This window comes from Lissotriton vulgaris, chromosome 6 (assembly GCF_964263255.1).
Source record: "Lissotriton vulgaris chromosome 6, aLisVul1.2, whole genome shotgun sequence".
Classification (NCBI taxonomy): Eukaryota; Metazoa; Chordata; class Amphibia; order Caudata; family Salamandridae; genus Lissotriton; species Lissotriton vulgaris.
Window position 1 is genome coordinate 436,424,528 of NC_141694.1, and position 24,238 is coordinate 436,448,765.

The following is a 24,238-nucleotide window of genomic DNA, read 5'->3' on the forward strand; positions in this document are numbered from 1 at the left end:
TGTTTCTGGATTATTATCCGTCATCAGTAGAGATTAGGCATGAAAATATTTGGGGTTGCTGAGCAGGCTGCCAAAGTCTTCCCGGGTCACAGTACCTCTCCAGGCGCACAGGTGCCTCTCCACGAGCTTGTCAGCTCAAAGCGACTTGAAGGAGCCTTTTAAACAGGAAACAAATGTGGGATCACACTGCTTCACCTCCCAGCGGGTTCGCCCTTAAGCATTATGGTGGATGCAGTTCATCAAGCGTGTGTACTTGCACAAAAGTTCTTTCGAGTGTTTCACCAGGTTGGTGCAGATCAATGCTGGCCATCTCTAAACACGTGTTTCTGGATTATTATCCGTCATCAGTAGAGATTAGGCATGAAAATATTTGGGGTTGCTGAGCAGGCTGCCAAAGTCTTCTCGGGTCATAGTACCTCGCCAGGCGCGCAGGTGCCTCTCCACGAGCTAGTCAGCTCAAAGTGGTGAATGCTCCCCGTCTTGAAGTGGCAGTAAATCAGCCACTCGTTGAACTCTCTGAGATTAATCACCGAACGCTGCACCTCGTCCTGTTTCTGTACCAGGAAAAGATTACTTAAGAAGGGCCTTGGGTGGGGAGAGGCGCGACAGAGTGTCTGTTTGTCCAGGAGTTCCTGGACCTCCTTTTGTATCAGTAATGCCTCCCTGCCGGAAAAGCGGAATTGGCTCCGGTGGGGAAACCTGAACTGGGAAGCTATAAAACTATGTGGAAACCCTGCACGGTTTGGAGCACCCAAGTGTTGCTCGTGAGGACCTGCCTATTGTCTTCTAAGTGAGCCAGTCTGCCCCTAAGCAAAGACATGAGATAATAGAAGAACTCACTATGAGAGGGGGGGGGGGGGGGGCGCCTCCACCGCGTGCTCCGTTGCGTTGGCCTCGGCGAGTGGAACGATCCCTCGTGGGATCGAACCCACCGAAGCGCAAGGAGTCCTGGTACTGTCCTCTCTGCAACTTTTATCTTCTGTGCAGGCTATCTGTGAGGAGTGGCCAGCCGAGCACCCCCTAACACGGCCAGCCCCGCCAAAACCTGTGCATTTAAAATGCGTTTCACAGTGGATTGCGCTTTGTCTAATGAGTTAAACGTGGAGACAAATTCACTCCGCTCCTTCACAAATGGGTCTCCAAAGAGGCCGCCCTGAGTCACCTGACCAGCCTCTGAGGTGGCCAGTTCGCAAGCTTCGGGTCCAGTTTGATGAGAAGCGACCTGTGCCTCTCCGAGGAGGTGGTGCAGTTTGCTTTCCCTTAGAAAATGATAGCCCTTTGGGCCCAACTGGAGAGGACAGCCTGTGGGATTAAGGCTCCCTACGCCTCGGTGTCCACTGCCATGTCAAATATCATGCCCAAAGGCCCTGGGATGTCCAACAATTTTTCCTGGCATGCGCGCCAGGACCTGTAGATGCCCTTCTTCGGATCCTTAATGTATTTAGTCAGGAAGGTTGATATTCTTGCGTCAATTTCGGGGGGGGTCACTGCCACCTTGCCGTCAAGAGACAGGCGAGGGCATTCCGTTCTAAGGTGGGAGCTGACCTCCTGGTCTAGGGGTTTTCGCAAACGACTCATCACTTATTTGGCCACCTTTTCGCAAGTTACCCCCTTCAAAGAGCGAGAATGTAGGAGGTCCTCCGGATCCAGGAGGTCCGACTGGACATCGCCCCATGGTTCTGTGGCTTGGGGAGGGTCCAGGGGCCGAGGGGGGGAGGGGCGCTAAGACCTCCAATGATCTGAATCCCCGTCAGATCCAACCTGGGAATCATCGGAGGGTTGTGCGGAGACCACTGCGCTCTGAGCATCTGCAGGCGGGGGTCTGGTGGGGCCGAACCTATTGGCGTAGAGGGGGCCTTGGTTTCCAAGAACGCCTGCTTTAACCTATCAAACGCATCCAAGTCTACCCTGTTGGGGTGAGGGAGTTTGTGCGGTTTATCTGGGGTAGGGAAGCAGAGGCCGGTCCTGGAGGTTTGGGGGTTGAAGGCCCCGTAGTCTTTCCTCGAAGGGAGGGGTTGAAGGCACTTCTGTGCCAGGTCTATTAACCTCTTCTCCAAAGGGGCCACCACCCCTGAGACCGCCCTGACAATGGAGGCATCAACCCCGTCACAAAACTCGTCCGTGAGTGGAAAATATTGGCATTCCTCCTCCTCGTAGCAGTCGCGAACTCCTCTATCTTTGCCTGAATCTGGGGGAGCTGAGAACCAGAGGTAGGTGTGAGGTAAGTAGGGTAAATAACGTGGTGGCCACCCACCAAGTGAGAGGTTTTGAAAGGGTGGGACAGAGTCCAAAAATGAAGTCCCTAGAGAGGGAAGTGAACCCAGGAGAAGACGAGGGTCTGAAAAGACTTGGTTGAAGTACAGGCAGGCCCTCCCTCACAAAGCCCTACACCGCTAGACCTGAACCCATAAGGGGCTGTAAACGCCCTTGCAGCACTAGTGCTGGATCAGGATAGGCGGTGTGGGTGTGGGGGAGAGAGTGGGGATTTCAGACCCTGCCCACACTGGTAAAAAGGTCACTAAAACATGCAGACTTAACAAACGCCCTCATGTGACACCGGCCGGAAGAGGAAGCAACCTGGGCTCATCTGCAAACTAATAGGCTGCAAAAGTCTATGATCGTACTCCTGTGGAGTGTTCCGCTCCTGGTTGGAGTTGGCGCAAGACGCGGACGGAGGCGCTCGGCGATCTGGCTGCATCTCACTGAAGGGAAAGCGCCTGACCGGAAAGGAGGGAGGCGTGCCCTCTGGCAGTCGGTGGACCGCCTCGCACTCCCCATCGGCAATCGATTGCGGCCGCGTAGGAGCTACAGAGCGTCCCCGCGGCCACGTAAGAGAAGCAGAGCCTCCAATTAGTCACACATATGGCATACAAAACCAGTGTAGATCAAATACAATCAATAACACAACTACTGACAAGAACAATCCCAAGCAGCAAATACTGAGGGCAGAGCACTTGACTGACGCAGGCTGCTAGCAGCGAAGAAAGAGGAAGTCCAGCAAGGATCGTTGTCCGTTATCGTCCCAGGAAGCGCCTGATTGGTTGATAGACTCTAACATGAACTTGATGGTTTAGTCTCGAAGCTTCATGGGAAATGAAGTCTTTTGTGGTGTTTACTGTTTGGTTTTGAATGGCTGCTGGTTAAAATATAGAAGTAAGAAAAGCCTAATCTGCGCCTCCGGGTCCTGACATGAAATTTATTTTTTTGTATCTATGCCAACACAATTGGCGTCCTGTATTTTGGATCAATAAATTAAAAAACAAAATTAAATGCGTCTACGTCATCGCGGCGCCCTTTTCTTTCCATCTTCTTTTTTTTTTTTTGCATTGCAATAGGTCAACAATGGGAGACTTATCAGCTTTGCCAATACTGTTTTTTATTAGTATTTCAAAATATGATTTGAATCTCTACAGCTTCCTAGTTAAACATTGATGTGGGCCTATGTGAGTGCCAAATTTTAGGGTCCTTATCGGGCTTCAGTATTATGGTAATGGTAGCATGAAGCCAGAATTCAGGCGTCCTCGTTTCTTTTAGTGCATAAGCAGCTGCTCAATCAGTTGTTTCTAGATTTTGACAGACAAGCAGTCCAACCCAGCTGCCTTATCCTTCTTTAAACTGTCTAGGCCAGTTCTCGGATTGAGCTTTCCTAACAAAAGATTTATACTGGCGATATCTGCCAATAATTAATAATTCTATGCGCCAAGGTAAGTCTTAAAGCCTGCCCAGTGTCTGGCCTTGTGTACGCCTCAACTCCTGATACCGGAAGCAGCTCTTACATCAGGATTCATGAGGTACCCTTGTCTGTCCACCTGTGTCTACAGAAAGCCAGCTGAAGTTTTCTGGTCACCAACCATTTTCGTAATACACTGAAATGAGTGTTTTACAGTGCTTTATTCTTTATGTACAAAATTATCCATATGCTAGGTTTATATGAAGGGCAGATTGAACCCTTCTTGATGATGAATCATAAGGCAGAGACTTGCCTCAAGGCACGTCTTGGCGTGCCTCTCCATCTCACAGTTGCACTTTACACATTAACAGCGGTTTCTAATGCAGATAATATGAAATATTTTTCAATAAAACACGCTGCATGGTATAAAGTTGTTCAGGTTGCATATTTGTAAAATATCCTTTTGAAATTGCTTTGGTAATGCTAAGCTCTATGGAGAGCTTTCTTTATAAGGACAATAGTGTCCGTATTTCTTAATGCCCGTTTATTGCCCTTAAACCTCAATACATGTGTATGCTTCCTACCCGTTTCCTGAAACGTAAACCATGGCTATCCAAGCGTTTCAGAGCAAGACTAAATAACAAGCATTGAAAATGCAATAGGTCTCACCTTTTATTAATCTAAAGCCATTTGCTTTGTTAATGGTATTGTATAGCAAAGCAAATGTCTTTAACGTAATTAAAGGCGAGACCTATTGCATTTTTATGCTTGTTAATATAAGTAAAGTTAAGAAAACATACCATTGAAAGAGACCCCCCTCCTGTTTTTTAAAAATAAAACTTCACCTGAAGCTGTGTTTTGCAGAAGGGCAATATGCAAATGTTGGCCACTTTTATTTAGCGTGCCCGGGCCGATTTTGAATCCTAATCCAACCCTGTTGTTGCTGTGCATTTTAAAGGATAAAAATAGCCTCTGCTGTGCTGAAATCTGTGACCTCTGTGTTCTGTGGCCGCCACAAGGAACTCATCCTTTAGCCTCATTACTCAAAGTTGTTACTGAAATCTTCGATTCTTCCTCATAGCCTTTTGATATACCCTCTGGGCCAATGGGATTCTGCAGCAAGAAAAGGTTAAATATGCAGTTTAAGCAGCCCATTTGTGGCATTGTAGCATTACTGAAACACGTTGTCATGTTTGCACATGTTAACACTATCTGGGGAAGGGTTTCACCTCATTAGTGGCAGTTTAACTCCCAAATACAGCAATGAGCAAAAGGAAGGTGGCCAGTTAACTTTACCAAAAGGTCTACCACTGCGCAGCAACATGTGTGGCAGAGTTGTATTACCTTTTTATCCGTATAAGCTCAAAACTATTTTTTTTTTAAATTAAACTCTGAAACTTGTTCAAAAGATGATTCATTATGTGGCGTGTGCAGCAAATCCATAATTATGCGGAAAATGCAGCAGCCGTTGAATCGAATATTAAAGGGCTCCTGCAACTGAAGAATTTAGGAATGTGCCCCTCTCCCAAACCGGTTCACAAGTTACGTTAACCTGATGGAGCATGCCCCTTACTGCATTGTGTAAATGCAGACAAAGGCGCCTGTCTCTTTGGGAAACATCAGTTTACACCAGCGTCGGATTGGTAATGTGGGCATTCGGGCAATGCCCGAGGGGCCGGTGTCCGAAATCCGTTTTGGGCTGCTTTTTTGAGCAGTCTGGGGGACCGATTTGGTCGGTGTCTCTATTGTTCGAACAGCCTGCGGCCCAGTTGGTGTATGAATGGCCTTTCTAGAGGCAGATGGGCGCTCATTTCCTCCTGTTTAGCAACAGGCAGAGGTATCACTCCCTTTGTCTAGCTGGCCGGGCCATTAACGTGTGCACATATTGAGCGGGGGCAGGGGCCCGAGTAGAAGTGGCCTCACTTGTGTCCAGGTGTGTTTCAGCAGTGTAAACTAACGTGTGCATTATTTAAACCCCCTCCTTTTTTTATTATAAGATTGCGCCGAAGCAGTCAGTTGAGGAATGGCATTATGCAAATGTGGGCAGATTTTTTTTTTTTTTTTTTTTTTTTGCGTGCCCGGGACGATTTTCATTACCAATCCAACCCTGGTTTACACTTACTCACTGTGAAGAGGAGGTAATGCTCATTGACACCGGAGGACATAAGCTGAACAAGGGGCGGGTGGGGCTGGAACTTTAAAGTTTCTTTTCACAAAGCCTGATCTAGAAATAAGGGTGAACTGATGGAAAATATAAGCCTTGGCAAAGCCAGTAAGTCTCGCCTGTGGGCGGGTGTTTGGTTTGTTAATTGAATGGGGATGCTGAACAGGAGGTCGGGTGGGGGCTGAGAACACGACAGTAAAAAAAAAAGCGGTTTCCTCACACAAGCCATAAACTCATCTACACATCAAACAGACTCACACCTCTGGTTGATCCTCCTGCATCGCACAGTCCCTCGATTGCAACAGACACATTGCTCCCAGAGAGACAGCACATGGTGCCGCCCCTGCCCCATTCACACACAGAGCCCACGCATTCTATGTCTCTCGCACGAAAACACACACAGCTCACAGATGGCTGGCCTATTGTCGTGTGAGACACCTACAAGTGCTGATGTTATAATCCACTTTATATGCTGGCGCTCCTTTTATGTTTGTTCGTCCTAAAGATGAAACTGCAAGTCCCGACATGCAACCCACTTTTAGCTGCAAAGCATAGAAATGGAAAGATAGCACACGTGACAAGAGGTCACACAAAAACAATGTCCCTCAAAACTCTCCTTACCAATCCCCCCCCCCCACACACAAAGGACGCAACTACTTGCCATACAGTAGACAATGCCCAACAAACACATTACTTACAGCCATACCCCTCCACCCCCTCCTCCAGTACAACCCTGCACACGGGACACTCACCCAGAAGATGTTGTTGAAGGCGAAGAGGGAGTACTTGATGCAGCAGCGCACTTCGGCCCCCTGTATGGCTGCTGCTTGCTTGAGATAGTGCAGGATGAGATGTGGGGGACAGGGGGAGGTGAGCGGACACAGGGGGCAATCAGAGGGCACATACAGTGACCAATGAATAGATCGGGGGCACACAATAATGTGGGCAGCAGCAACGCTTGACGGAGACTGCAGGGCCCTGGGTAGAGTGTCGGGCTCTGCAAAGGAGGGAAATAGCTTGGCTCCAGGAGGAATGAGTGTGTTGGCACTAGGAGTGTGTCCGGTCCTGAAAAATAGAGTGAAATTATACCCGAAGGTGTCTCACATGCTCATGCTGCGGCCCGCGCTCACAATGAAAAAGAAAGCGTGCCTCCCAGCTAATGAAGGAGACCGTAAAACGGCGCAAGTGAGAGATCCAATCCTGCTGGGGGTGGCTAAAGGAGACAGGGTGGCAACATGGAGGGATTGACATGCCTTTATTGCAATAATTGCACTGCCTTTGGCATAATTTGTGACGCCAAACGACGCACACAAATGAAAACTGAAGGCGGAGCTGGGACACGGCTTTGGGAATCAAAATTGATTCCAAGAAGCCCTCGTATGACGAGAGCAGTGCATGCGCTGCTTACGTCCGGCCGAGACCTAAAAACCATGTCTAATTGTGAACATCACAAAGAAACAATTAATGTTTTATTTTCTGTCTGTATAGCTGCCATGTTGTTCATCTCATATATGACACCGTCAGCCAATTCTTAATTTGTAACAAAAGAACATTACAGCCTAGAGCTGCTAGCTTTGTTTGTTCCCTTACAGAAATTAGTTCAAAATCTTCCAGACACTCCTAACCAAAATATGCATTTCCCCCGTGTGTTAACTGTGTACATGGTGCCTGTACCAAAAGAATTCACTGGAACAAATAGCTTCCCGCCCCTTCAACAAATTGCTCAGGTGTAGTCGAGTGAAAAGGCTGGAATGTCTCCTTTTTTCCCAAAACGCCAACTACTAGTTTATTCAGTCCCACTATTTTTTATTCTCTCTATGATATTCGTAATCGTACGTTTATGATTTGAAAAATACTGCAGGTCCCAGAATGCACATCACCCTCCGCTCACTAATGCGTACAGGTCTGTACCCTGAACTGCACTTACCTAGTGCTCATCTGATGCACAACTCTTCTTTCTGACTTGATGACAGTTCTCCACTAAGAAACGATGTTGTATCTCATCTCCCCCCCCCCCCCCCCATCAGCCTTTGCTATTCTGCTATACATCAGCATGTACCCTCCCAATGCATATCATCGTGTCCCACCATGATGCACATCACCTTTGCAATGCTGCTGCATTCCACCTCATGCCCCTTTTCTACTGGCTTGTGTACACGAGTGCCCATATGCCTGTTGAACTTTGTGAAAATGGTTATCAGCCTTTGCTGGACTCTGTGCGTGGTTGCCGTGCCTTTACCCCGTGTGCAGAGACCGGATAATTATTGATTTTGTCGGCATTTGATGGTAGTTGTTTGCCGTGATGTTTACTAAATGTGAATATAAATTGATAAAAAAATCCACGTGCACGCCTTCCTATTTACTCTAGGTTAATTAAATACGTAAAGACACAATCTTTATTCCTTTTCTCCCTTGCAGCTCTCTGCAGCATCGTTTCCTCTCTGTATGCGTCAGTTGCATAAATCCCTGCGCGACAACCACCATCTTCGTCATGGAGGCCGCATGCAGTATGGATTGTTTCTTAAGGGCATTGGTCTAACCCTGGACCAGGCTCTGCAGTTTTGGAAATTAGAATTCATTAAAGGGAAAGTTGATGCTGAAAAGGTAAGGAGCTTTCTTTGGAAAATTATTGCTTTGTCTGCATAAGAAGGGTGAAATAAATGGACGATAATGACAATGTTATGTTGTAGGCGATTACCCGTCTTTGCCATCTTGTTTTTATGTGCACGTTATGTAAAATCAGTCCAATGTACGTCAGGTTGTCGGCCAAGACTTACACGAATACACACACACTCATTTGGCATTTCCTCTTGTGTGTATGATAATTTTATAAAGTAAGAAATATTTAGCGTTCCTGTAACCGCATGATTTCTGGTGTAACATATCGCCCCCTTAGTATATTTTCTCTGACATTGGGAATATTGCCTTTGGACTTTGAGGCATGTTACTCAAACAATTCTGGATTTATTATCCCAGTCTTCTATACGGGTTTTTAGACCAAAGGAACTACCTCTACACCGAACAATGTATTTGTTTGCTCGCCGTCCTGCGGAACACATGAATGAATGCTTGCCTCCAGCAAACTACTGCTTTTCTCTGTGATTTACATTTACTGATTGTGGTCGTCAGAACAAAAATAGTCCATGTGTACAATAGAAAATGATGTCCGGTTATTTTCTACGCAACCTTCAGGCATTAGATTACGTTCTGTGTGAAGACCGTTTTGAGTGCCTTGCAGCTGAATTGTTCTCTAATTTGAGTCCGTTTCTTCTCAGTAGTCTGCAAGGTGTGAGTAAATTAGATGATTCTGTGCAGCACGCAGGTATCTCAAGCAATTTGAAAGAGAATGGTGGGTTTCCCTAGCAATCCTTGCTTCAGGTATTAGGTCTTCAAAGTTTAGCTCACTAAGCCTACTTATTTCTTTGGCTTCAAATGAACGAGTTAGCAAGCCTAGCATAAAGAGCGGTGGCTCAGCGCGAGTCTAGATGTAGTACAACGCAGTTAACACTGCTGCAAGAAAGCTGTAAATGTAATTTATGGATATATTTTACCCAGTGGTGGTTATTTTGGGCCATGTTTCATAGGACTTTTTTTTTGTTTGCTAATAACTTTGGCACTGTTTGCCGAAACATTCCCCCCAAAACGTTTACCCACTTAAGATCCTTCCTGTAAAGTTTCTGGGTGATCCATCCGAAGGCAGGCAAGGAAAAAGAGGAGCCCAGAACACGTTGCCCGAAAAAACGGAATTACACCAAATTTGACAGAAAGCTACATTTAGGTCCAGAATGTGACTTGTTGTAAATCTGTTCAGTAGTAATTGAGAACTTAGGGTTCAAACATATAGGGCGGCAGGGATACGATAGATGCAGCTTCAGCTCTTGTAAAGTGTGTCTTCGGCTTGCCTTGAAAGGCTGTATTTGCTAGCTGGTGGCAAGTAGTAATACATAAAACTATCTAGCAATAGATTTCTTTGAGATAGAAAAAAAAAAAAAATGGTTAAAAATTGAAACGCTTTCCGCAGTGAGAGTCCAAGCAAACGTGAAAGCAAACGTGAAACACTGCAATATTTAATACAAATACTTAATGCTTAATACTCATATTTGAGTTAAAAATCATTAAGAAACCATATATGGGTCATCTGGCAGCAATTCGCAAAGCTTATCTGGACTGCCTTGGCACACACTCGAGAAAAGATACATTTATAAGCGCCAAGACTTCTGGGGAAAAAAAGAGCTGCTACTGGGGCCTCGTGGTCACTCATAGCTGCCAGAGGAACCGGAGGAGCTGGAGCCTGGGCCAGGGCTGGAACTAGAGTTAATATTGCTAGTGCAGTATCTGTAGCAATATCCACAGCGAACAAAATAAGTATAGAGACCCGGTCTCACAAAAAACATCTACTGCACTCCGCTCCCCAACCTGTTCTCCTTCTTTATGGGTCATAATCACAGCTAGAGCAAACTCAAGAGCTAAAGGCTACAAGGGTCAAACGATACAACCTAACCAACCCCTACCATCAAAACAGATCCGACCCTTAAAACTATTGTTACTTCCAAAGATAGCAGTCTCTATATTGACATCAAACATGGCTGGAAATAAACCAAAGACAGGAGCCACAAGTCGCAACGGCCCAATAGCTGTTGGAAATGAAGCGGTTGGGGGCGCCGATGGGCCAGGTGAACTGAACACCGTCATGGATAAAGGTATTCTAGATGCATCGGACTCTTCAGGACTACAATATATAGCACACCAAGCCCAAACCCAAACTCAAACTCGGATAAAGACTGATACAAAAGCAAAAACCCAGTCTCAGGGAGATCAAGAGAAACTAAAAAGCCAAGAGAGGATAGAGAGCTCGAATGGCAGAGGAAATCTCAAAGAGACATATAATTTACAAGGACTTCAGAAAACAAAAGAAACACAGACGACCCGAAACCAGGGGTTACAAGGCAATGGAAAGCAACGATGAAAATAATGAAGGCAACATAAGAGCTAATAAACCAGATGGGAGAGATAGAGCCATCGAGAATGAACAGAAACTCTACAAGGAAACCGAAAAATCGAAAAGGAAACCAAAGGAAAAAGAGATAGTGAAAGAAGCAGAAAAAGAACCGATAAGCAGAGAGAATCTTGATCTCTTGGAAAAAAAGGCAAAAAGATTACAAACAATTAAGAACTTAAAAGCTGCAGCTAAAATTACTGGTCATTCGATAGATTCCCAACCAAGAATCTCAAACATATTTAGTCCAGCAATCAAAGATAGACTACAGTCTAGCTCTCCCAACGAAACAGTACCAACCACGATGGATCAACAAGGCGAGCAAAATGACGCCACCGCCGCTGCAGCTCAAGCAATTCAAGCAGCACCCCCAACAGCGCACCTAGAGCGGGCGGATATGAGGGAAGAAAGCAAGTCGGGCCCCAACATGGACTCAGTCTCTAATATAAGCCCAGCGACGGAAGGGCATGCTCCAGCTGAAGTCTCGGATGGATCTGAGTCCGAGATCTATGAGACTGGAGTATCAATTTCCAGCGAAGCCAGCGAAGAAAGTGATCAGAGTGAGGATCCCAGACTGGAGGAACACCCCACGAAGGTATCCTATCCGTCAGATATTGGAATTAAAAATGCCCTTACACACGACAGCACACCAATAAAAAAAACTGGGGAAAAAAAGAAGCAGACATAAGAGGCACTCAAAAATAATCCACGATGAAACCACAGATCCTGGGAGCAACCCAGAACATATCATAGGGAGAACTAAACTGTCACGCAAAAGCCCTCACCGAAAAACAAATTTGGAATCTGAAAGAAACAAGAGTGCTACTGACATCCCGGATGAAGACGAGAAGATGAAGCACAGAGAGCCCTCACTAAGTGAAGTTCTTAATTCAATTAAAACTTTCCATCAAGACGTTAAAAAAGATAGCGAAAGGAATCCTGTTGCTATCCAAAAACTGGAAGGTGCTATCAAAGTGGGGAGTACATCTTTGGAGATCTCCGACAGAATGTGCTCTGTAGAAGTCCGGGCAGAAAACCTGGAATCATCGTCAGTAAGTTACAAATACAGGCAAAGGAGCATGAAGGAATAATTAAGGATTTAATGACAAAGGTAGAAGACCAAGAAAATCGAGCAAGAACAAATAATCTTCGATTTCTTGGGATCCCCGAGGGCTCAGAAGGAAGTGACCCAAGAGGCTTCATGTCCAACCTTCTAAAATCATCCTTCCCGGAACTCAACTCCTGGGAAATGGACAGAGAAGTCTGTCGAGCACACAGTTTCCCTCTGTCATTACCAAAACGTTCGGATAAATCATCGCAATACCCCAGAGCATTTTTAGTCAATTTTGGGAATTTTCTAGTACGTGACACCATATATGATTTGGCTAGACCCACGGCTAAAAGAGAATACAAGGGCTTCAAGTTCTTTGCAAGACCGGATTTTGCGCATGCAACTGTAGAACGACGATGGCGAATGCGACAACTTTTCGCCCCCTTTGAAAAGCTGGGAGCGACGGTCTTTCTGCAAAATCCGGCACGTCTGAAAGTAATGTACAAAGGCTCAACGAGGAGCTTCATTAGTGAAATCCAGGCAGAGGCCTACCTTAAGGAGGTTGCAGAGAAAGCGAAACAAAGTAATGGCAAATAAATGAAAGAGGAAAACTATTTTATTTTATTTTATTTTATGTGCTTCTATAGCGCCTGAATAGACTCCCGAAGGGGTATCTCCGCGCTTTTGCTATTTGAAGGAGAAATACAGGTGTGCCAGGTCTTTCCAGTAGTAACCAAGGCCGGGGGAAGATTAGCCACTGGTGAAGAGGTAAGTTTTAAGAGTTTTGCGGAAAGCTAAATGGTTTGTAATACTTTTTAATGTAGGGGGAAGAGAATTCCAGAGGGCGGGTCCAGTGTATGCCAGAGCACGCCCTCCCTGACGGGACCTTTTTATTTTAGGGACCTGTAATAGGTGAAGATTACTGGACCGTAGAGAGCGGGCTGGAACATAGGGTAGAAAGGCAGTTGTAAGATATTTGGGGCCCTTACCTATCAGGCATTTATGAATGGTGCACAGAATTTTAAACTTAGTGCGTTGCCGCACTGGCAGCCAGTGGAGTTGCACCAGTAAGGGTCGGGAGGGAGTCCTAGATGGAGCATTAAGGACTAGCCTCGCTGCAGTATTTTGGACTACTTGCAGTTTGTTCATTTGGCCTTCATTAGTTGACAAAAGAAGGCCATTGCAGTAGTCCAATCTACTGATCACTAGTGCCTGGACTAGTGTCTTCCTATGGTTGTCGGGTAGATAGGGGAATACCCTTTTCAGCAGACCAATAGCCCTGAAACAAGTGCCGGCGACTTGGTTGACGTGATGTTTAAATGTCAACGCCTGGTCAAATAGTACTCCCAAATTTTTCACAGTCTGCTTTGGAATTGGAACTGGGCCCAGTTCTACCGGCCACCATTCATCGGATGGACTGGGTATGATACGATTACCTACAAACTTCCAAACAAAATGATATGAACGCTATATTGATCGAATATGATTTGAATATTTGGCAATGAATACTAAAGTATAAACAAAATGATGGTGCTGACAAACTATTATTATCTGTTATATGGTTGACATTTTCTAAGATGAAAAAATATCAGGCCAGGGGCAAGCTTAGGCGTACGGACTACACAGCCATCAACAACTGGGTGAGTCAAAACCCAGGTTGCCTCAAAGGGTGGTAGGAGGGGGGGGGTAAGGGGGTGGGGCAGAGAGGGGGGGGGGAAAGCTCAGAAATATGGTGAGTGCAGTTCCAGATGCGCTTTTAGGAATATAAATTGCGATACTAATGTTAATGGTGCTAAGGTCTTGTTTGTTTTTTTCTACTTTTTTCTCTTCAATAGATTTGGATCAAAATATAATAACACAATAATATGGCTAGGATAAAACTGTGTTCCTGGAATGTGGCGGGGCTCAATGATAGGAGAAAAAGGGATCAAATGTGGGGGCTAATAAGGATAAATGCATTCGATATAATATGTCTCCAGGAGACCCACATTCCATGGGCAGAACGGGAAGTACTGAAGATCCCGGGGTTTAATCTACTGGTATGTACTAGTCAAACAACAAGGACAAGGGGGGTCGCCATATTAGCAAGATCTTTTTTGGGGGAGGCTACGCGTAAGTTGGCTGATCCTCTAGGCAGGTGGGTGATTGCGGAGCGCAAGAGCGGAATCACAATATGCTCCATCTACGCTCCTAATCAAGATGATCCCTCAATCTTTAATGATCTGGAGATAGAACTAGCATCCTGGCCTCAGGTGCTGATCTTCTGTGGGGACTTCAATATTTCTTTGCCCAGAGCTAGTGCATTACAGAAACAAGTGCAATTTAAATATGTTGGTCGCAAGCCGAAAGTTTATAGTGCTGTCTCCCAATTAAAAGAAAGTTTAGGTCTGGTTGACCTATGGGACTTAAAGCAGGTTCAAGACCCAGGGTATACATATTTCTCGCACCCACATAATAAATATGTTCGCATCGACTATATCTTAATGTCAAATAATCGGGCTAATCCGGCACAAATCAGTAAACTACCAAAAACTATTTCGGACCATAATCCCTTATTTTTCACTTTTTATATAAACAACATGTCCAGATCCCGCTCAAGTTGGTCCTTTGACAAAAAACTACTTGTAAATAATGAATACGTAGAATATATGAAAAATTGGGCGCATGGGGTTTTTCGATTACAATCGATACAGCACATCTAGAAATATGGTCTGGGACTGCTTTAAGGCCGCAATCCGTGGGGAGACAATCAGCTATGTGGCCAGACAGAGGAAAGAGGTGGCAAGGCTTAACGAATTACAGCTACAAAAACTAGCTGAACTAGAAGAGAAACACACTAGGCTAATTGCACAAGAAAGGGACGGTGGCTCAGTTTTAAGAGACATGGCGATACTAAAAGCGGAGATAAATAGTAAACTTACCCAAAGGACGGCTGAGCTATACCAATCCCACCGAAATAAGATTTATGAAATGGGAGATAGGGTGGGTAAGCAATTGGCACTTCGAACTCGCCAAAGTCAATCTCTTAACTCAATTACGCGTATCGAGTCAGAAGGCCAAGAATATACAACACCTGAAACTATTCTAGAAGTTTTTCAAAATTATTATGGGAAACTGTATAAGAATGAGGACTCTCTAAATCCCAACGTAATCGAAGAAACACTATCCAAATGGGCAACCGAGCACGAAGAAGGATCAGGAATTGATAATGTTACTAGGCTGGACCTAGAAAGAGATATAACCCAAACAGAAGTGGAAATTGCTCTTGCAGAGCTAGCTTCGGGAAAAGCCGCAGGGCCCGATAAAATACCACTCGAATATACAACACCTGAAACTATTCTAGAAGGCGGGAAATTGTATAAGAATGAGCACTCTGTGAATCCCAACGTAATTAAAGAAACATTATCCAAATGGGCAACCGAGCACGAAGATGGATCAGGAATGGATAATGTTACCAGGCAGGATCTAGAAAGAGACATAACCCAAACAGAAGTGGAAATTGCTCTTACAGAGCTAGCTTCGGGAAAAGCCGCAGGGCCCGATAAAATACCACTTGAGTTTTATAAAATTCTGGGTAATATCGTAACGCCTCTACTTCTTGATTTATTTATTGGGATTCAAGTTAGTGGCATTCCTCCTAGGTCTTGGCTAGAAACCAATATTGTAATTTTCCCAAAGAAAGATAAGCCCCCCTCAGCTGCCCTCTTCGTATCGACCTATATCCCTAATAAATTATGACTCAAAACTTTATTCTAAGATCTTGGCTAATCGGCTCAGGGGGATCATCGAACATCTGGTCTCCCCTTGGCAACATGGCTTCATTCCGGGCAAGGGTACTACGGATCATACCCAACGCGCTATTGCACTGTTTGATGCCGTAAATGCTACGGCGGGCCAGATGTCGATGGTCCTCCTGGATGCCGAGAAGGCCTTCGACAGGGTTTCATGGGCATTCTTGTGGGCAATACTAGAACAAATTAACGTTGGACCGTGTTTTATGAAATCTATCAAGGCAATGTATTTCTCACCGAAGGCTAGGGTATTGGTAATGGGCCAGGAATCTGGGTTTTTTGACATATCTCGGGGGACTAGGCAGGGATGCCCATGCTCTCCGATCCTTTTTGCCCTTTACATAAATCCTCTCATCTTAAAATTACTAAAGGCTGAGGAAATTAAACCAGTTACATTGGGCCCCTTCCATACAAAAATATTAGCATACGCCGATGATGTGGCAGTAATAACACCACAACCCACTGAGGCTATAATAGAAATAGAACAAATTACTCAAGCCTTCGGCCAGATATCGGGATACTCTCTAAATAGGGATAAAACAATGGTCATCTGTACCAATAATGCCTACTTTATTGATCCTAGAAGGGTAGAATCCGCTGTATATCTGGGAGTTTGAATATCTGCCAAAATAGACGAGATTGTGAAAATTAATTATGAACCGCTGCTCCAAAAAGTAAAGAAAGATCTCAAAAGGATTGACGGACTACATCTCTCAATCATCGGAAGAGGTAATTTCCTCAAAATGAATATTCTACCCCGGGTCCTATACCTGTTCCGAGCGATTCCTCTACTAGTGGAAGACATTGTAAAGGGCTTGGAATCCCATATGAGTAAATTTGTGTGGGGATACGGGAAGATAAGGAGATCTACCCGGAAGCTCTCTCTACCCATCACTAGAGGCGGACTGGCAATTCCTGATTTGGGATTTTACTCCTGGGCTGCTCTTCTACAACAGATGATGTTACTATTTCATGTTAAACCACTGGAAAATGAGGCGGGGGTTAATCATATACCTTCGATATTTGAATTGTCCATTGGTGATAGGGCTAATGGTTTGTTATTAAAACAGGTCGAACCTTCATACTATAAAAAAGTAAAGTTTAAGGTTATATCAAGCGCCTGGGTAACGTGGAGGAAAATTACGAGATATATGAAAATCCCTAAATACAATAGATATATTTCGCTATGGCATTCATCAATATTACCACCACAAATGTATGACGCTATCTCTAGACGCTGGGAAACATTAGGAATATTAACAATAGGAGATTTTTTACTTCCCACTTATGGCCATAAATTTCAACAACTTCAATCCAAATTTGCCATCCCAAACAATAGTGTATTTAAATTTATACAAATCAATACAATTCTAAATCCAAAAGTTGCTATTATCTCTCTGGATAATATCCCTTTAATTGATTGTATGTCTAGACCCACAACTAGGATAGGTACTATCTACGACATCTTAATTGAAAACCAACAAGATGATTTAGAATCTACTGAAGTGGGTTGGTCGAGGAAACTAAATAATCCTAATGTGGATATCGACATCTCTTTGATATTATCGACACAGTTGTTTATGTCTTCTAACTTGAAAGCTCAATTCTATAAAACTATCTATGATTTATATTTTACTCCCGCCAAACTTTACTCTTGGGGGAAAAGGTCTACTTCAGAGTGTCCAAGGTGTGGTAAAACCGCGGCAAATTTATTACATATGCTCTATGAATGTGACAAACTACTAGTACTGAGAACAATGATTGCTGGGTTCTGGCAGGAAGTGTTTGGGCATCCAGTAGCCGAATCTCCCACACTTTATATTTTGGGCTACGATAACACTCTGAGTCATACTAAGGCGGTAGAAGTATCCCTCTTCCTGGGTACAGCAGTGTATAGAATAACATTAACAGCCCGCTGGAAGGATGCCGATCCCCCTAACTTTCAGATTTGGCTCTCCCGGCTGTTAGGTATGTACAACCAAGAGAAGGCGATTTTTGCCTGTAAAGGAACAAAGTCGAGAGCACGTGGTATTGAGATCTGGAAACATATTGGAAAAATGACAATAGAGATTGTGGATAAATGAGTGTAATCAGGATAAAACTGTCACAGTTTCCTTTTCTGCTATATCCTTAGTATTACTGCTTCATTCAAGATAATTTACCTGCTTATTTTGACTGTTTATTATATCTACTGAATTCCTTTTTTAACATTGTTTTTCTCTTTGTCTGTATCTGCAATTGTATGTATGTATGTGTGTTCTTATATAGCGCTCGATGTTACCCTTGGGCATCTCGGCGCTTGCCTTGGGAACCCGTCCTGGTTTTTCCCTGTGAGATCACCCGTGCTGGGCATCCCCCAAGGTGAAAGCCAGGCATCCCGCCGCGGGGGGCCGTTGTGGAGATTAAGCAAGCTTGTTGCCCAGAGCTGCATAGTGTGAACTCGTGCTTAGAGTGGGCACCAAAACGAGAATTATCGAGTCCGTGGACAATTGAGTTCAGGACCCTGCCGCGTCGGGAATCGAACCCTGGTCCCGGGTCTGACCTCAGCTTCAGGGTATGTCTTCTCTAACCAGTGAGCCACACTTCTCTATTTAATTGTAAATTACCAAATAAAAATAATTAAAGAGAGATAGAACATCCCTGTCTTGAAAAAGCAGAAATGATTGGTGATTTATTAAAATTCTCCACTTTAAATTAGGGTGCATGCTTTTGTTTTTAGAAAGAAGTAATTCTAATGGTTGAGAAAAAGTCATTGAAAGAAACATCGCACATGATTAGCTACTACATTGAGAGGTCAAACACCCTTGCTGGATTCTTTTGCAACATAGTATGATCAACTTTTCAACTATGTGCTGAGTTAGGTGGGAGTTACCATGGTAACAGGGTGAATGAGCACTGGGGGATGGGTGAATATTATGTGAGTTTGAAAGTGTTGAAATGTAGAACCAATTAAAATGTTACTTTGGTTTTGAAATAGTGTGGCGCCGGTGGAGGCGCCACACTTCCTCACTCCCCTTCCCTCACTCCCTCTGTCTTACCCTCACTCTCGCCATCCCCTCACTCTGTCACTCCCCCTTCACTCACCCTCACTCCGCTTGCATTCCTCACTATCATCAACTCACCTTTACTCACTCCCCTTCTATCATTTGTTCCATGACTCACTTTCTCCTCTTCATTTAGTCATTTCATCCAAACAATTATGCAGTACACATTCATTGAAAAAAAGAATGACACAATATGTAAGGAATATAGGTATTTTTGGAGAATTGGAGGTAGTTCTGAAAAGAATTCTTTTTTTTCTTTTTTTCTTTTTTTTGTGTAAATTTTCTGAACGTTTTTATATTTTTTTTGTGTTTTGTTATCAGAACAAAAACAAAACTAGGGAATGCAAAATTGCTCAACAGGAGCAAAAAAAAGGGAAAAATTAGGGATGAGGGGCGCAGCGGTGATCCTTTTTCTTCCAAATTATTAATTCTATGCTTTGCTCGCCATAACAAAGCAATTCATCACAGTACTTGCACCCGATTTTCAGGTCTGTAAAGTCCGGCTGCACAACAGGTATTAATCTTGCACCTTGACTTCCAGAAGGTGTTGGACCACCAGTTGAGGTACTGCTGCCATCTCTTGGGGGATTCCGTGCCAGGTCCCTGACACTCTCCCGGGCATAGTTCTGGGGGTGCCTTCTTTGTACATGTCGAATCATAGTGGAGTTGCCAAAACTGTATTTCTTTCTTGGGTCACCACGTGATAGAATTGTGTGACATATTTTGCATTCCAACTTTGGTGCATTGACTTTCTTCTCACCTTCTGGAATGGTGAAAAACCTCCAGATGAAGTGCTCCTTAATTTTTGGCTGAGGAGTGTCCTCATGTAGAAACTCATCAGAGTCACTGCTGCTTGGTGCTCTTCCAGCCATTCTTTTCAAAGAATTCAAAAGGAGAAGCAGGGAACAGGTCTTGCTCTCTCCAAAGTGAAAGAGGTAGTGAAGGAAATGGGTGGGGTTTTCATTAGTTGTAAAAAAAACTGTTAACAACCAATGAAAAGTGATATTTTACGGTCGCATGACTTGACTCGCTTACGCTACGTACTCCGGAGCGCTTCCGGGGGCGCTTACGCGGCACGTATGTAGGCGCTTCCGGGGGTGCTTACGTGGCGCGTCTGAATGACGTTTTGCTAGATTTTCGGAAATGCGTTTAAAGTTAAAATACTGTTATTTAAAATCAAAAATACTACTTTTATAAGTATGCCACTAAATGTCTTGCATTATTATTTACTTTAAATACATACTTATATATTTTTTCGCATGCGGAAATAGCGCTCTCGCTAAGTGTACAGGTGCGTTTACGGGTGCGCGAACCCTGAGCGCTCCGAGGTAAAATGATTAAAAAAAAAAACACAGGAAAAATACATTAAAAAACTAATTTTAGAAAAATATACATTATATAAAAAAATATAAAAAATATAATAATAGTTATAAAAAACAGCTTTTAAAAAAACTTAATAATTCACTTTAAAAAATCGTAGGTTACAAACTCATTATGGTAAGGAATTAGCTTTTAAAAAACCTTTGAAATTCACTGAAAAAACCATAGGTTTCACACTCGTTATAGTTAGAAATTAGCATTTAAAAAAAACTTTGAAATTCACTGAAAAAACCATAGGTTTCACACCAGTTCTAGTTAGCTGAACATTTTACTCATACAAAACCTTTGAAATTCCCATGTTATAGTTAGTTGGACTCACTATAACTCCCGCGCCCGCAATCCACTGCTGATGATGTCACATATTACATCATTCATGACATGGTCAGTGACATCACTGATGACATCTCAAATGACATCACTGATGACATCACTGATGACATCATCCATGTGATAATACGATGCACCTCCTCACACTCTAATCTAACCTTTGATACACCTAGTGTTAAATACAAACTACTGTTCTTGAAACCATTGATGCACCAATACCAGTTACTACATACACACTAACTGATTCCTAGGTCTGCACACACATCCGCCCATAACATCACTCATACATACAGTCACTCATCCAAACAACACTATCATATGCACTCATACACCTATACAGACACTCACACACTGCCACGCATCCATGGAGTTACTCACACACCTAGTCAGTCATACAAAGAATCAATCACACTCCCATTTTCTCGTCTATACAGTTATACACACAACACCTTACTTATTCAAACAAATACTAACACATTCTTACTCTTTTACAATCATTGATACAAGTACACATTGATCCATACAGCCACTTACGCAATCACAGGCTCCCATGTATAGTCATTTACATATGCCAACTCTCCCAAACACTATGTTTTACATATGTACTTACTTGGACATGTAGCACTGAGATATCCATTCACTCACCAACACAACCATGCACACAGTCAACCGCCCATACAGCTGTTTCCACATGCACTCTTGAACTCCTACAACAAGTGAATCAACTGCTCACACATCTATGCACAGAGTCACACACCTCCCAGGCACCCACACACACACTCAGCCTCACATACAAATACTACGGCAACCAATCAATAACCCATATAGCCACTCATATAGCTACTGATCAACACATGCAGCAGCTTACACAACAACAGACCTAATGATGCACACATTCAGACAGTTTAGTCACTTACCCATGCATTCAGTAAGACCCATTTAATCACTCACACATACAGTCAGTAACGCACCTTCTAAATCCTTCATCCAGACACTTATACATCCACTCATTCTTCAATATGTAAAACATATTTAAACTTTACAGAAACACACAGACACTGGATGATGTAATCAGTGATGTCATCAGTGATGTCACTGACCATGTCATGAATGATGTAATATGACATCCTCAGCAGTGGATTGCAGGTGCGCGAGTTATAGTGAGTCCAATTAACTATAACGTGGGAATTTCAATAGTTTTGTATGAGTAAAATGTTCAGCTAACTATAACTGGTGTGAAACCTATTGTTTTTTCAGTGATATATAATATATCCGCTAGTGTATACGATTCTGGGCTGGCATCTTCCTGAAAAAAGAAGGCATTCGATTATGTCTCATTAATTAAAAAAAAAAAAAAAAAAAAAAATGGCTATCCCCAATACATGTTCATATCTGGAGGAGATACAAGGGAGGGGTTCCAATTCACCTTTGAGGTCCTGCGCATAAATAATTATGTTGTCTGCATAGGCTGAGATCACGTGTGTTATATTATCTAATGGTATGCCCAGCTGGCCAGCCTCCTGGTGCAATCTAAGTGCCAGCGGTTCTATCGCCAGCACGAATAATAGTGGGGACAAGGGGTATCCCTGCCTCGTACCTCTGTATACCAAATATTCTTACGATATGTGCTCTCCAGTACGTGCTCTTGCAATAGGGGCCTCGTATAGTAGACAAATCCATTGGAGGTATTCAGGAGGCAACCCAATCTTCTCTATGGCCTTAAACATGTATTTCCATGTAATGGTATCAAATGCCTGCCGGAGGTCCAGTGCAATACAGCCGGCAATTACTTAGTTCCTGCGGGTTGTTGCCATTACGTGGTGCAGCAGTCTGATGTTCAATGACGTGCTGCGCGCCGGTAGTAATCCACATTGGTCCCTATGTATTATCTTATTGAGATGCAATAATGGGCGATAACCCTCCAGGTCTGACGTGTCCCTTCCTGGTTTGGGGAGTGAGACGAGTAATGCCTGCATGGTGGTATGTGGAAGGTGCCCCGGTTCCTATGCCCTATTGTATAGCTCCTCTAATTTGGGAATTAATTCCTGAGTATGTGTCAAAAACTCGACCAGCAGCCCATGCAGTCCCGGTGCTTTGTTTCATGGGATGCCTTTAATGGAGACAGGGAATCCAATTAGAGAGATAATCTCTATTAAAACTGTTGTAAAATCTTCAATGCACATAACCGCTATTATCAGACGAGAGGAGGTGGGTCTATGTATGAGCAACCCAGACGGACTGCCAGCTCTTCATCCAGATGGAGAATACCGGACTTGTTGACATCGGTGAGGTCATCAGTGATATCTCCGACAATGCATGAGTGATGTAATATGTGAGGTCATAAGCAGTACATTGTGGGGGCATAACTTATGGTTAGCTCAACTAACTATAACTGCTGAATTTCACTGGTTGTGTACAAGTGAAATCGGAGCCCAACTATGTCCCTGTAACCTTTTGATTTTTTTTTCCTTTGAATTTGTAATGTTTTTTAAATTCTATTTCCTAACCGCAACATCCCCTGTAGCCTTTGTTTTTTTCAGTGACTTTTGAATTTTATTCTTTTTTCCTAACCTTAAATTTTCTTTTTTTTAAAGAGAATTTCTAAAGTTTATAGAATTTTATTTCCTAAAAGTGCCACTAACCTTTGATAGTGAGCATATGTGAGTGAGTGCATGAGGGTCTCAGTAGGTCTGTCATTGGGTGTGAGTAGGTCTGAGTGGGTGCATGAGTGTCTGAGTGGGTCTGTAAGTGAGTGCATGAGTGTTGGGGGAGTGGATGCATGAGTGTCCCAGTGGTTCTGTCAATGAGTGCATGAGTACCTCAGTGGGGGTGCAAATGGGGGCATGCTTGTTTTTCTGCCTCATTTTTGCCTTTTCTGCTAGTTTTTCTGCACTCTGTTTTATCCTCTTCTGCTCTGTTATGTTATTCGGCCTCATTTTTCTATCCTCTATTTTGCCTTTCCTGCTCTTTTTTCTGCCCTCCCTTTTCTGCTTGTTTTTCAGCTCAGTCCTCTGCACAAGGGAGGGGGACTGTGCGGCCTTCATCCCTGGGCTGATAGCTTCAGGGTCTCAATGCCATGGGGCCCAGCCTTGTGCCTCTGGGCATCCAGTGTTAGTAATAGGGGCCGAGGGGGTAGCTGCAGGGCCCTGGCAGTCCCAACTGGCTCCCTGCCTCCTACGTGCATTGGAGTTGGTGGAAAGGCAGCTTCCTCCGTGTAGGAGCAATAGTTTCATCTCTTTCCCTCCTACATGTCTGCGGGCAGGGAAAGAGATTAAACCTCCGCTTCCAAGGGGTGGGAGCCCTTTGACAGCTCCTGCCCGCTGGCACCAGAGTATCTGCTTTTGCTTCTCCCGCCAAGCAAAAGCAAACAGCTATGTCCAGAGGCTGGGCATCCTGAGACATAGCAGGAGTCGATCCGGCTCATTACTTTTCAGGGCTGGCCCCATTGTTTTTACAAATATTTGCCCCCGGTAAGGTAGTGGTGCCTGGGAATCCGCTGGCCCCCCATTAGGTGTTATTTAGCCCCGAGAATGTTGTGGACCATAGTCCACACAGCCCCCCATCAATGCTTCTTTAGTCCTGGGGAGGTGGTGGTCTCCGGGGCTTCTTAGAAGCCCAGGGGGAGGGGGCTCCGCGCTGCACCCCTTCATTATTTGCAACAAAGCCCTGGGGAGGTTGTGGTCACCGGAGCTAGAGGAGCCTTAGGAGGGGGGGGGGTCGTGCACACCCCTCCTTCAAAAATAATAATAAAATGGCCCGAGACTTTTCCTACCCGGAGGCTCTGTTCACAAGAAGCATGGGATCCTTCAATTGTG

General features: G+C 44.2%; 1 protein-coding gene across 1 annotated transcript in view; it reads left to right on the forward strand.

Moving 5' to 3' along the window:
- PRIM2 (DNA primase subunit 2) overlaps nt 1-24,238 on the forward strand; it is a 761,949-nt gene that overhangs the window by 423,214 nt on the left and 314,497 nt on the right. Inside the window, exon 10 of the mRNA XM_086925646.1 lies at nt 8,253-8,438. Within this exon, the coding sequence (XP_086781772.1) occupies nt 8,253-8,438 (186 nt within the window). The remainder of the gene's footprint in view (nt 1-8,252; nt 8,439-24,238) is intronic.